Source organism: Ochotona princeps, chromosome 14 (genome assembly GCF_030435755.1).
Source record: "Ochotona princeps isolate mOchPri1 chromosome 14, mOchPri1.hap1, whole genome shotgun sequence".
In the NCBI taxonomy this organism is placed as follows: domain Eukaryota; kingdom Metazoa; phylum Chordata; class Mammalia; order Lagomorpha; family Ochotonidae; genus Ochotona; species Ochotona princeps.
Genome location: NC_080845.1, coordinates 24,054,187 through 24,069,646, shown reverse-complemented (window position 1 = coordinate 24,069,646; position 15,460 = coordinate 24,054,187). Strand labels below are relative to the sequence as shown.

General features: G+C 38.7%; 1 protein-coding gene and 1 pseudogene across 1 annotated transcript; one reads left to right on the top strand and one right to left on the bottom strand.

The window, feature by feature from the left end:
- LOC101529765 (E3 ubiquitin-protein ligase Mdm2-like) overlaps positions 1–11,065 on the bottom strand; it is a 75,031-nt pseudogene extending 63,966 nt beyond the window's left edge.
- Positions 11,066–12,929: 1,864 nt separating this feature from the next.
- Positions 12,930–14,325, top strand: LOC101529522 (olfactory receptor 13F1). Its single transcript, XM_012925703.2, is given in 7 exon segments — positions 12,930–12,980; positions 13,368–13,450; positions 13,452–13,514; positions 13,516–13,996; positions 13,998–14,093; positions 14,096–14,207; positions 14,210–14,325. Coding segments are annotated over 7 exon segments (1,002 nt in total).
- The last annotated feature ends 1,135 nt before the right edge of the window (positions 14,326–15,460 follow it).

Below are 15,460 nucleotides of genomic sequence, written 5' to 3'. Positions count from 1 at the left end.
TAGTTGTATCTAATCCTTCCAAAGGAATATTTACAACTATATTGAGAGAAATGAAGTAATATAGAGCTGATACATGAGCTGTGTCAGGGTAAGTCAGTATAGGCTTCCCTGGACTGTCATCTTGTGCTTGTCTGCAGGACCATGACCTTTGTGATGAAGTATTTATTCATTTAACAAATCTATACTTAGTCATTATCATATTCCAGCAATTGTAGTAACCAAAAGCTGGCTAAAACAGGCAACCAGGTAACACAAACGAGCGTCTGTTTAAATGAGGTTATCCTTTTCTTGCTGTGCTTTTAGAATGATGACCATTTTACTAGCATAGTCCCAATCCATGACCCCAGGATACAGGATCACTTGGTTCTTACTTCCCATAACTTTCAGACTTCTTAGATTGTCTGGAGTTTTATTCCTGATTCACACTTAGCTTTGTATTTATTTGAAAGGTAGAAAAAGAAAGACTGACAATCCGGTACACTTTTCAAATGCTCCCAAAAGCAGGGGCTGGACCAGACCAAGTTCTGGATGGGGTGCAGAAATTCCAAGCAGTCTGTTGACTGCTTGGCAAAACGCCTATCCCAACAACCTTCTTTAGTACATATCAGCAAAGTGTCAAAGGAATCTAGCCAACTCCCTATTCAGGAGACATTGCTCTCAGGGCTTGCCTTGAACATAATCCTCCTGGGGTCACTGGACTGGGCAGCCAGGCACCCAGTGCTCATTGTCAATAAATTTTTGTATTTTTCTAAGGAATTGCTAAATGTGTTCAATAATAATCATTTAAGTAAACACCTGCCCGGGCCTTTTAGGATCTTAGCTCAGAGTTCATTTCATTTTTCCCCCCAAATCTTCCCAAATTGTATTTCACTATGCCATTTTAAGGCCCTGAGTGGAATTAACTATATACTAAATATATGACCATTATAACCTATAACGCAAATAACACAGGTGAATTTTAGGATGTCAGCACTCAAACTCTTCCCAATCCACTTTAATATAAAGAATTTGAACTTCAGTCTTAACGTATTACCAACCCTTCTCACAATCCTGCAAAAGTGATTTAATAAAAATTCAGATCACATTGATCCTGTTGTTTTGTCTGGCAAAAGCAAGCAAACAAAAAAACCTTCCCTCTCCCTTATCTAAAATGCAAAATATGAGCTCCTGAAATGACAGACTACCCATGATACCATTCCAGTTCTACCACTTCCTACTCTTTGTTTCATATTTAGTAAACTGATCATTTTAATCTACCTATATTTCTTTAATGCAATATTTTACAACTCAATGTTGGAAAATTTTCCTTTTATGCATTCATTGCGCTGTGCTTTTTGCCCCCATTGCTTTGTAGATTTATTTACTTTTATTTAAAGGATGTATTTACAGAGAGAAGGAGAAACAGAAGGGGAGCTCCCCCTCTTATTCACTGGTCTCCTCCCCAAAAGGCCACAGCAGCCAACACTCAGCTGATCCAAAGTCAGGAATCAGGAGCCTCTTCTATGCCTTCCTCATGAGTGCAGGGACCCAAGAACTTCAGCTATACTCTTCTGGTTTCTCAGGTCATAAGCAGGGAACTGGATTGGAAATGGAGCAGCCAGGCCTAGGACAAGCATCCATATGGGATGCCAACACCTAGGCTGAGGATTAACATGCCACATCACTATGCTGGCCCCTCACTGAAGTGAATTTCATAACTTCCGAAATTCAATACTGATAAGGATTTTCTGTGATGCCCTGTGTAACTCATTCCTAGGTCACAGTGAAGACTATTATTTTACATAAGTGCCTTAGAAATAGTTTTGTCATTATTCTAGACTGCCCTGCTTAGAGCATCTGAGTATCTTATCTACAGCAACTAAGAGCAATGTTAAATTGGGGCCATTCAAGAGCAGCAAAAGAGCACCTAGAAATGGTCTTCACTTGCTTACTTTTCTGTTATTGCTGTTGCTATTGTTATTACTGTTTTTAGAGGAAGGGTCTGGGGCAGGAGTGTTAGAAAGGCTGGTTTTTAAGCAGATGGATCCTCTGGCCCCATTTTGGAGTTTCCCACATTCCAGAATACATATTTCCAGTTCTGTTTCAACTATTCCTTAATACCACTGTTCTCAAGGAGTCATTTGATTGATCAACTGTATCCACTAAGTTTTTGACTTGTGCCACAATCAGAGATGGGGCACATACAAAGTGGCATTGCTAGATGATCTCAACTCATTTTACAGAAAACTGATAGGTTTCCTCCCAATTTCTCTCTGCATCACCACACCATACTCATATCGCTTTGTTAGTTATGTGAGGTTTCCCATGAGCTAACAACGCCAGAAGTAGAAAACACATATGGGTAGAGAATCAGGTCCACCTCTCAGGTTCATGTCTGAATTGCTACTTATTTCACCAAATGGCTTTAGTCTTCTGGGTATTTTGAATATCATCCCATAAAGGAAACATATTCATTTCTGCTCTTCCTCTGCTCTTCAAACTCAGTGTAGAATCCTCATGGCTTCCAGTCTTGGTCACCTGCAGTTCCTCAAGTTGGTTGGGGTCCCTATTAGATCGCCATGTAATCACCTACCTACCTACTCTTTGAGTTTTACCCTCAGTGCCTACACTACAGTCAGAAGTCACTTCAAAAATTTTTGTACCAAATTAACATATCTTTTATTGCATTTTTGGTGAGCTTTTTTAAGTACCCTCTTATTAACATGCTCACACTTGTGGTTAACAATCAAATGAAAAAAGATTATAATATTTTATACATATATGTATACACTAAACATATTTGATATTATATATGCTTTAAATTTTATACAAGAACATAAATACACAAATTAGCAATTCCAATGCACTCACTATAGCCCTCTAAGAAAGAACTGTTATAGTTTGGTGTCAAAGTATCAAGAATCAGAGTTCAGAGATGTTAGAATTGAAAGGGATCATTAAAGATGATCTAGGGGTCTGACCCTATGATGTAACTGGTCAAAACACTGCCTATAGCAGCAGGAGCAACAACCAATATGGATACCAGTTTGAGTCCCCACTGCTCCACCTGCTCCACTTCTAAACCATTTTCCTATTATCGAGCCTGGGAAAACAGAAAAAGCCCAAATGCTTGTGCCCCTGTACCTACATTGAAGACCAAGAAGAACCTGGCTCCTTGCTTCTGACTGGCCAGCTCTGGTCACTGTGGCCACCTGGAGAGTGAGTCAAACAGATTTATCTTTGTCTCTCCCTCTGTCTCTAGAAATTAAAAACAAAAAAACAACCAGAATCAATCTAAAACAGAAGATAATCTGGTTAAATGCCATACAACTAGTGTCCATTACCATGGTACCAAGAGTTACCAGCAGCTTGGGATGTTCACATTCCACAGAGGCGTGCTAGGCTACTTCTGGCTACTCATTCCGATCCAGCTAATACACCTAGGAGACAGATGACAGCCCAGATATTGAGTGCTAGGCTACTTCTGGCTACTCATTCCGATCCAGCTAATACACCTAGGAGACAGATGACAGCCCAGATATTGAGTGCTAGGCTACTTCTGGCTACTCATTCCGATCCAGCTAATACACCTAGGAGACAGATGACAGCCCAGATATTGAGTGCTAGGCTACTTCTGGCTACTCATTCCGATCCAGCTAATACACCTAGGAGACAGATGACAGCCCAGATACTGAGTGCTAGGCTACTTCTGGCTACTCATTCCGATCCAGCTAATACACCTAGGAGACAGATGACAGCCCAGATACTGAGTGCTAGGCTACTTCTGGCTACTCATTCCGATCCAGCTAATACACCTAGGAGACAGATGACAGCCCAGATATTGAGTACCTGCCCCGCACAGGTGAAATCACATGGAATTCCTAGATCCTGGCTTTGGTTTACCTGGGGCATTTGGGGAGCAGTCCATTAGATGGAAAATCTCTGGTCATCTCCACTTCTTTCTCCCTGTCACTCTGGTAATTAATTTTTTAAAAAGTCGTTAGATAAATTTCCTCCAGTTAAAAACAAGATAAAAGCAAGTATCAATTTATAAAACTTATACAGCACTAAGAATATCTTTTCAACCTTGGGAATGTGGGAAATTATCTAATCAGGTTTCAAAATATCACAATTAAAAAATTAATAACTTATTCTCTTACAAAGTTAAAACATTCTATCTTTTCTCCTACTCTATCTGATATTAGCTCAGGTTTTTGCTTGTATCCTCACCCTGCCCCTCCACCCAGGCAGACACAAGGAGAGCTCCCATCCTGTTGGACTTCCTAAATACCTACAATGCAACCTGGCAGTTGAGAATACAAATTCCCACATGGGTCGTAAGAGCTCAATCACATGAGCCATCCCCAGGTCTCCCCACACCAGGTCTGCATCATCAGGATGCTAGAATCAGCAGCAGAGGGGGCCATCAGATCAACACACTCTTATTTGGGATATGAGGGTCCTAACTGGTATCTAAACCTCTAGGCCCATACACCTAGCTCAGGTTATACATAGCCATCATTTATCATATTGTAGGAGTTTCCTATTATTGCTATTTTGCCGGGAGGATTTTATCATAAATATTGCTTTAATTTCTGTAAATCCCTCCTTGTTTTTGTATTTAAGCATTTATTGATGTGTCAAGCAACTTTTTCTCTTTTATCATGATAAATGTTCATTTAAATGATGATCAGGACCCTGAGGATAGCCCAGTGGCTAAATCCTAACCTTGTTCTTACTGGGATCCCGTATGGAAACAGAACGGAAGAGAAAGGGAAGCAGGGAATAGAAGGGGGTGAGGCCTGGGAGGGAGGGAATAGATGTGGCGGGGCCTGGGAGGGAGGGAATAGAAGGGGGCGGGGCCTGGGAGGGAGGGAATAGACGGGACGGGGCCTGGGAGGGAGGAATAGAAGGGGGCGGGGCCTGGGAGGGAGGGAATAGAAGGGGGCGGGGCCTGGGAGGGAGGGAATAGACAGGACGGGGCCTGGGAGGGAGGAATAGAAGGGGGCGGGGCCTGGGAGGGAGGGAATAGAAGGGGCGGGGCCTGGGAGGGAGGGAATAGAAGGGGGCGGGGCCTGGGAGGGAGGAATAGAAGGGGGCGGGGCCTGGGAGGGAGGGAAGTGTAGCAGTCTTCTTGCAACTATGTCTATGGAATGCATGAAATCTGCCCTGATTTTATTAATAAGAACAATTAAAAATAAAATACAAAGCTACAAATATACTTCCTCACAGTGAGGTAAATGAAACATTTTGTAGCGACAAGTAATATTATTTTTAAAATAAGAATTAACAAAATAGGAAATAAATATTTCAACAGTGTACATTTTATGATGCCTATTGGATTTTAATGACACTTCTGTGCAAATAGAAGTTATAGAAACGGCTCTTATACAGAGATTAATGAATACAATTCATAAAAAGTGATATTGCTGATCACATATTAAATAATTCACTAATAAAGGTATTAAAATATGAAGTTTTCTCTGTAGAGAAGTTTTTAGTTACCACATCAACACCTTTAAAAAAGGTGTTAAGAAATAAAATAGAAATAAAAAAGACAAATAGATCTTTAATGTATCAGTCTTGGTAAACAGCAATTTTCAACAAATATATACTCTTAACTTTTGATTTTTTTCTAATAAATTCTTGATATCCTTTACTTTTTAAAATCTCTATGAAGTGTAGGAATACTACCATTTCATTCCTAAAATGTTTAATTTGTATTTTTACTTTTTTTCATAGTTAATTATCAATTCTGTTCGTCTTTTAAAATATTCCAACTTTTTGCTTCATTTCTCTGGTTTATTTTTGTTTTTCTTTTTATTTGCTTCTGCTACTTACTAATTTCTTCTACATATCTTGAGTTACTTTACTCTTCCTCTCCCCCTCCCAATGTTTTGCTTTTGAAATCTGACATAACCGATCTTTCTTTATGAAATAATTTGTATCTATCCTTTTTCTTTCTAAAGAGTGCTTGGGTGGCAGCCCCAACATTTTGATCTTCAGTGTTTCCAGAGTCATTCAATTTGAAGTATATCTTAGTTTCATGTGTGATTTCTCTTTAGACACATCAGTTATCTAGGAGGGTATCACTTAAGTTACACATTTTGTAATTTTCTGATTATTATAATTATTGGCTTCTACTTTAATTCAGTTTTATTCAGAGGATACATTCAACGTATTTTCATCATTCTAAAACACACTGAGATTTGTTTTGCAACCAGAATGTGCTGTATCCCAGTGACAATTCCATACTCTCCTAAAAGAAATGCACGTTTTGTGAATGCTAATGGTATTTTATCAGTTTGATCTTTTTTATTTCTAAAAATCAATTTTTCTCCAATTAATGCAACAGAATTAAAACATCTAGATCTGACTTTAAACTTATTTTCCCATTGGTTATAAAGCTATTCTATTGCTCTTCACTTGATCTTAGCCAAAAGGCCGAGAAGCGATATTCTATTGCTCTTAATACACTCACCTTTTATTTTAATCTGTTGTTTTCACCTTTTTCCATTAATTCAGAAATAATCAGCCTTTTTAAGTTAATTTAGCTATTATATAATCAGTACAGTTTTGTTCCATTTAGTCTATCATATTTTGGCCTTTTTACTTTCAAGCTCACTACTGTTATTTATAGAAAATTTGGAAAAAAGTTTCAGTGTTCTGTAAAAAAGATCAATACATGGATGTTAGTCCATCTTTTGTGTAATGGAATGACTAATATGTTTTCAATTAAGTTTATCATCTTATTAAATTTTTCTAACTGTCCCTCCTATTTTTATTATTTGTGGTATCAGTATTCTTTTCTGAGTAATCAAATTTCGTTTACTTCATTGTTTCTATTATCTCTTCAGCTAAACTTATTGCAAATATTTATAGTAATTTGATTATACTATGGCTCCTCAGTTTCATTCCACCTTAAACTAATATTAAATCGCATCATGTAAATTGCAAAAAAACACAATGGCAGCAAATGTCCATTTGTCAACAGATGCAGAATTGAAACAACTGGCCAAAAATCTGTGTATTCCCTTCTCAGGAGGAATCTCCCTGGAAAGAGCAGAAAAGTCATGTGGTCCATGATAGACCCCTCATCAACTAGATCATTGTCTAGAGACTAACAGCAACATAAAGTCACCTTAATTATTAAACACCTTTTACAGAGTATCCCTGCAAGAAGAAATATTTACAATAAACCCAGAAACTGTAATGGATGGATATGTAATAATGTTACTTAAGCTACAGAATGTACCAAAATAATAAAACATCAGGCTTGTTCATTTAAATTTTTTTACTCTTGTGTGAGATAAATATTTCATTTACGATCATGACCACTATTCTGATCCAGAATCCCTACCTGACACAAGAGTAATGAGATTCAGTCTCAGCAGAAATACACAAGCATTTACCAAGGGCTGTCTTTGGTGGAATTGGATGCCAACTTCTGAAAGAGCTGCTCAGCTCTTTTGCCTTCTGATTTTCATTTATCTTTGGGTTCTAAGACAGTTCAATCCGTGTCTTATCAATAGATAGTCAAGGATCCAGTGGCAAATTATAGAAATAGTTTAGGTTTTCCCTTTTTTCCTCTCCTTGAAAAAGCTCCTCCTAAATTTACAGTTGCTTTGGTAGTCCCACATTCTAGCCTCTGGTGTCTCAGTGCAACAAATTGCAAGTTTCTAATGGAATGCCATTGACTTCACATATCACATAGTAACCTTAAAAGAAAGCCAGATATGTACACCACCTAGTGTAGTTCACCTCTTTCAGAGATTGGTTCCTTATCCATTTCTGCATGCTTCTGACCACTCTACAGTGCCTTCAAATAGTTGGGATTTTTTCATAATTGTTCAAACTTTGTCATTGATAACTCATAAGAGCTTGTCTGATTCAAAGTATTCTGCCACCGAACACTGCACCAACACTAGAAATTGAAAGTTTGAGATACCTTTCAGGAATAGCTTATTAGGTCTAGATCTGGGAGAAGAGGGAGACTAACAAATCAAATCAAAATTTTGGTCTGGTTTTTTATATATAATAGGTAGTCAAGTTAGTAACCATTTACAATCTCCGTCTGCTTCTGTCAGAATCCAAACCGATGGCACTAAAATGTTTTCTGCCCTTTCTCCCTAGCCACGATCAGGTCACTGCACATCATATACTTTATAAGCCTTGATCCATTGGAACTGAACAGGTGAGTTAGGAGTGGTGTTAGATAAATAAATTCAGGGATAAGGGGACCATAGTTCCAAATAACAGTCAATCTCTTTTGCTTCAACTGTTTGCATTATGATTGCAATGGATCTTGTTTAAATGGAGAAAGAAAATGTCAGGGTCAGTAAGTCAAATAGTCAAATAAAGAGGAAATGGTAAAATGAGAGTTAAGAAGAAAATTTTAAAATCCCACAGTACAAAGAAAAACCTAACACCAAACCTAAATACTTCCTATCTTTAGGGCATTATGTTAAGTGCTTTGCCCAAAATGTCTCTATTCCTCACAACAACTCTGATAAAGCAATCTGTCACACTTACAAATAAGCTGATTCTCAATGAGGGTCATCAATTTCCCTCGCTGGCAAAAATGAAGTGTTAAATGGAAAATATTTGTTGCTCGAAAGCCACAGGCTTTCCTGTACACTGAGATGCTCTATAGTTAATGAATGAATCATGAGTGACCCAAGGCCTTCGGAGATTATATCTCTTGAAGTGAGTGAATAAAAGACCCAGAAGATTCACTGTGATCATTAATACTAGCTAGCTGCATTCATAACATTTGGCTGTACTTTTAAAAATCTTGACAATGGTTTAGACTTTTACCATTCTCTAAGAATGAGAACATATTTGATGACCAATATATAAACTCAGCAACATCCATGATTATAACCTGTTACTAAAGAGCAAGTTATTCAATCACAAGTATTCATCACGAGCTGCTTAATCAGATAAATAGAAACCCTGAAATAGGGGCTCTGATGTTCGATAATCTTCAATAAAATTCTGAAGAATCAGGCTACTGGTAAAAAGAGATACAAGGTGGTTGAATAAGGAGAAAACTCACTGACTTCAGCTGCAGAACACAATAAAAACACAGTAAGCATCATTTTTGCAGAGGACTCAATAACAGAAATTTTCAGTAGAGAAGTGAGTGACAGAACAGAAAAGACTCCTTGAAACAGCAAGGACAGGGCACAGACACGCAGATGCAGCTGGCCATGTGACATAGCCAGCTACCAGCTGGAAGTCACCATCTTCCCAAATTGAGAAAGGAAGTAGGTGTTGAATGCCCCACCACCAGCAGCTTTCGCTGAAGGAAAACTTCAGTCACCCACTGACTATTTCTTCTTCTTTTTAAAAAATAATTATTTATTTCTTTCTATTGAAAAACAGAGTTTACAGAGAGGAGGAGAGACAGAGAAAAATATCTTCCTTCTGCTAATTCACTGTCAAGTACATGCAATGGCTGGAGCTGAGCTGATTCGAAGCTAGGATCCAGGAGCCTCCTCCAGGTCTCCCACGTGGATGCAGGGTGCCAAAGCTTTGGACCATCCTTGCTGTTTTCCCAGGCCACAAGCAGGGATCTGGATGGGAAGTGAAGCAGCAGGGTCAACAGCCATATGGGATACCAGTGCTTGTAAGCAGAGGATTAGCCAGTTAAGCCATCACTCTAGCCAACCCACTGAGTTAACTTCAGTCTGAGCTGTTTGGTGTGAGTAACTGCTTGGTTCCCAGGTATGAGAGATCCCTGCCTGCTTGGACTATGTGGGATGTCATGAGGACATGGCACACCATGTCCCTGAGTGAAGACCCTGACAATGGTCTTGGCTCATTGAGACCTGAGCCTGGCCTGATCACTGGCCTTACAGGTGAGAGTGGTGGGCTGCCCTCTAGTTTGTCTTTTCTGTCCTTGGACAAGCTATGCTAGGACTTCCTTGATAAAAACAAACAAAAAAACAGAAGCTAAGTGTGACCCATGGCCTACCTGCCAGTCTATGTGTTGAACACGACCTGAGGCATACCTGCCAGCTGTGCATGTTGTATGTGACCTGTGACTAGACATGCCTTCTAGACAATTACATGGCCATTGTTGGGTGGAAAGACTGTCGGGAAATGCCCTTCTGCCTTCCCCTGTCTTAGTCTACGTAAGTTTGTGCTTGTTTTTACAATAAACAAGTATACTCAGAGTGTCTTCGCTGGTTCTTGCTGCTGAAAAACACCATTGACTCACCCGCTTGGTGGTTTGGGGAGCCTGTTGGTCAGGTAACCCCCAAGTCCCAGAAGAGAAGTCACATTGCTTTACTCCCTTCCCATACTGCTGCAGAAAATTGGACTGTTATCTATGTAGAATCACATAACAAGGGGCAGGGCAATTTACACGGTGGAAAAGAGACCCCCTATATCCTGCAACTGTAGGAATTTGAGAACAGAAGCCATGGAGCTGCACTTACTTATTCTATGTGTTCCAGGGCATCCCCTTCCATATGTGGAGCAAGTAGCAGCAGCAGCCATAAAAAAATTGGAACCCAAACTGAGAAAGTTCCCCAAGCACTTTCTAGCTCATGGTATTGCAGAGCATCAGGCACAAAGCCCAGCAGCACCTGTTGCATTGTACCTTACACAGCCAGGACAGTTAAGGATGATGGTGAAATATTTAGAGTCATCTGCACTCACTTGCAATCCTAGGAGTGCTGTGTTTGCATTGCTCAGCTTCAAATCGATAGTGACTGTTATCCCTGACAACTGACTCCCAATCTGGGAAGCCTGAGTAACAACTCCACCGCACCCTGAAATATCAGGACTGCAATGTCAGTACTAATTTCCTCAAAATCATTGGAATGTAACTGATGGGACTTAGAGAAGAATCTGCCTACATTCCAATACACATGCCAGCCATACAAAATCTCTTGTCTATCTTTTAGTTACCCTGTAGCATCTGATAAGTGCTGAGTTTATCTTCCCCAGCCCTGGGACTAGGACTGTTCGTGTTATAAGCCCCACTAGCAGTTATATTTTCCCAGTAGGAACGAAGAGCCTTATCCACGTAACAAAATCTTAGAGCCAGAGCAATTGGTACCATCGACACCGGCATCTCTTGGGGGTTTGTCCTCTTCGTATTCTATGCTTCAGCAATAAGAACAAGGCCTTGGCTACTGCAGTTCCTAGTGTTACTGACTTTGAATTCTCTGGGGAATATAGCCTAGGAAGCTGATATTCATACTTACATCCCTACAAACTGTAGTAGACTAGGCACTGTGTCACTTATATACATAGCTGACACTGATTAAAGAAAATCTCCCAGAAAAGTTATACTTCTGGGCTCACTCAGAACCAAGGCCAAAACAATAACCCAAGTGATAAACTACATTCCATTTAAACCTAAACTCTCTTCCAGTAAAGCCTACCCAGAAACAGGAAAGGACTGTTTTAGCAGATTCACATTCTCATAGGAACACAGAAAACATGAAAAAGCAAGGTAGTATAGACACATCCAAAAGAACACAATAGTTTTCTAGAGTGCTATTCTGCTAAAAAGGAAAAGTACGAAATGTCAGAAACAGAACTCAAAATAAGTTTTGTGAGGAAACTCAAAGTGATACAGGATAATACAAACAGATAAAGAAATATTTCATAATATACATTTCCATGAATTTTTGAAAATGCTTTATATGTGTGTACATAGATATGTATTACAGTATTACACTGACCTCCACAAAGCATTACATATTTTTAATAAAAGAAAAACACAGAAAACTTTACATAGTGAAACAAACTTTTGAATGTTCCTTAAAGCTGCTGGGCCTGTATCTCCCATGAGCATCTGCCCTCTGAAGTCTGATCTGCCAGTCATGGTGAATATCAGAACTTTCTTAAGCTCTCATTTCCCATTTATGGGGGGTAAATTAAATCTCATACATATGAAATTGTCCTTTAGCTTGAAGGAAAAATTGACATTATCCAGTATCCTTAACTTTATTTAAATTAATCATCTTGACTGACCTCAGAATAAAGTCAGCAGAATAAAGTTTAAAAATGCATTGTGTATTTGTATGTATGTATGTACATATGTATATTTATACATCTAGCCACCATATCTCTTGGGTGGAGGAGTCAAACAAATCTGATTTCAGCAAATTCAAGGGGAAAATTTTTTCCTTCCTCAAAACATATCTGTTAAGAACAAAATGTGGTAGTCTAGTGGCTAAAGTACTTGCCTTATTTGCACCAGGATCCCATATGGGCACTGGTTCTAATCCTGGCAGCCCAACTTCCAATTCAACTCCCTGCTTGTGACCTGGGCAAGCAGCCCAGGATAGCCAAAAGCCTTAGGACCTTATACCCGCATAGGAGACACAGAAGAAGCTCCTGGTTCCAGGCTTCAAATTGGCTCAGCTCTGGCCATTGCAGCTCTTGGGGAGTGAATCAGTGGACAGAAGATCTTCCCCTCTGTCTCTCCTTCTCTCTGTATATATGACTTTCCAATAAATCAATCTTTAAAAAAGAACAATGCTAAAATTAGACTCAATAGGCTACTGACTATAAACTGGGTCTATGGGACACTATCCCTGGAGTTTCAGAACTTGCAGTACTTTTAAAATAGATCTATAACTTTGCTACATTGGTTGGAGAGTTTTCAAAAAACAACATGTAAGTCATCTTACACAGATAGAGTCCACTTTATTGGATATTTCTGCACCTCAGACAACACGGCAACTCTAGCAATATGATAGATGTATCTATCATGTGTCTCTAACAGTTAAAATATCTCCTGTTTTCCTTGGTTTGAAAATGAGACTATGGACTTATGCCTAAATGTTCAAGGTCTTTATTCAGTTATTTGGTTAGTAGTTAAAGATGTCTAAATCTTTTCATTCACCGAATCTCCTGAATCATTTGGGATCCTTTTTTAGAAGTGGCAGAAGAAACTGAAATCTTGGGAAGAATATTTCAGAAGCATGAAGACAATTACCAAGCTAGGGGAAGAAAGTCATTTCAATGGATTAGAGGTAAATAGATGATGTAGCCATTGGTCAATTACAAATGTGATTTGAGAAAAAGAAAAACATGCTTTTCGTCTCATTCTCTCACTGATAGTTCTTGAATAAACCCCTCTCCCATCCTAACATTGTAAAAAGAGACTCTTGCAGCAAAATAACATTTATGCATCTGTTAATGTCATGCTCAAACATTATTAATGACCAATTACTTCAAATACATGCTACTGTTAGTATAACTGAATCAGGAAAAGCTTGAAGCACAAAGTGCAAACTAATGTAAGAGGAAAACGTGAAGAGGAGTAGCCCATGGTTTTATGTTTAGTGTGTAACGTTGATCCATATATGCACATACATAGAATACCACAATGAAGTGTTCAAAGCAAATTGGAAATCTAGAACAACTTACTGTGTTTCCTAGCATTTTCCCAGTACCCCAAAGTTGAGATCATTGCATTTAGGCTCTGTTTGCTGATGTGCCTAAATCTTGCTGGGTGATATTGTTCTGATCTGCATCACTGTCCCAGATTTCCATTTGCACAATCCTCAGTAACCTCTCATTTCTGGACAGCTGGTACCCCTCTTCTGCTCTCTCTTCAATGCTGGAGAAATTTGTTTCAGGGAAAAACACAATCTCATTCTCAGGATGTGCCTCTCAGAAGTACTTGTCTCTTGTCATGGACTTCACTGAATGTGTACTCCTCTCCACAATGGCATATGATTGGTATGTGACCATCTGCAATCCCTTGAAATACCCCATCATCAGGAACAGGAGGGTTTGTGTACAGACTCCAGCTGGATTCTGGGAGACATGACACCTCACTGCCCTGGCGGAAACAGCCTCTGTGTTGCAGTTGTCTCCCTGTGGAAACAGCATTATCAATCACTTTGCTTTTGAGATTCTGGCTGTCTTGAAACTGGCTTGTGTAGATACCTCTGTGGTGCAGTTAATTATGCTCATGACCAGTGTACTGACTGCCCCCTCCCAGCCAATGCTATCCTCTGTATCTCTAATGCATGTATCCTCATAACACCCAGAGCCTCAGCTCAGTGGATGGGCAAAGCAAAGCCATTTCAATATGTGCTGCCCATTTGACTGTGGTGGCTCTGTTTTGTGGGACAGCTCACTCTCCTTGTACCTGAAGCCCTCAGCCACATATTCACAGGAAACTGATAAATGCATGTCTCTGGTCAATGCAGAATTGATGCCCATGTTGAATCTGATCATCAATAACTTATGTAAGAGATAAAAACAGCTGTGAAAAAAATATTGATTAGAAATCCTTTTAGTACTGACTTTATTTCCATCCTGAATTTGAGATTGGAATACTCAATATCAAATACAAATCCAACATAGAAAGTACTCATTTTCAAAATGAATGCACTTTATGTGTTGCTATTGTGGTTTGCCTTATAAACAAAACTTCATATATTAATGAATATTTACACAGAATTAGTTATGCTTCTAGCCTAGGAAGGCAATTAGCTTATTGAATATTAATGTAACATTAAAACCAGACAATTGCCTATTAATTTACATTTGATTTGTGGTGTTATCTCAGGGTCCAGCTGCAGCATAACATGACAGTAACATAAAAGAGTACTGAAATTCTGAAACCAGGACATTTAAAATTCATTCTCAATGACTTGCAATTGTTCCAGAATTTAAGAAGAAATCAATATTTTAACAGCGTGCACATAATTCAAGCTGTATATTTAGCAAATTTGATAGATCTAATACATTAATTTTTAAATTCTTTCTCGTTTTCAAGTTGTTAGAATGTGAAAAACATTTTAGATTTGATAAAATATATAAATAATTTTCTTTGTGTTCTGTCAAAGAGTTAGTGAATAAATATCTGTGCACAAAAATACCATAGTAAAGATATTCACAACTGTAATGCTATGTTAGAGGCCCAACAAGGGAAATCTTGGGGATCTATGTGTATGAGGTCAGAATGTTTTCATGCTGTAAAGTATTTCAATGAATTCATGAGCTCACTTATGTTATTTTAATTGACCAACTGTATTGAATAAGAACCCTTATCCTGTAGCGACTACATCGTAGAAGAGATGACGTATTGAAGTTGTCACACACTGTACAGAAAGATTCATGGATGTCTTTAGCATATGTCAGTAACATCACATAAATAATTAAACTATAATTTAATCAAGATATGTATTGGCACACTTTTTTGTCATACACTCTCTGAAGTTGGGGAACGAGGCAAATATAGATACATTATCATTCTTTATCAAAAAAGATTCTTTTGATTTGTGTGTATGTTGGCTTACTCCTACAAAGAAAGTGCTGCTGGCATGTATGGATATAATTTCTTCATCCTCTGGCTTTAGAGAACTACAGATAATTGTAACGTGGGCTCCCATCTTCAATAAAGCAAGAATTTGCAAGGAGAAACTCTGTTGTAGTTGAATGGATTTAGGAAAAAATGATATAGAAGGCAAGAATTCAAGGAATAGGTACTCTACTG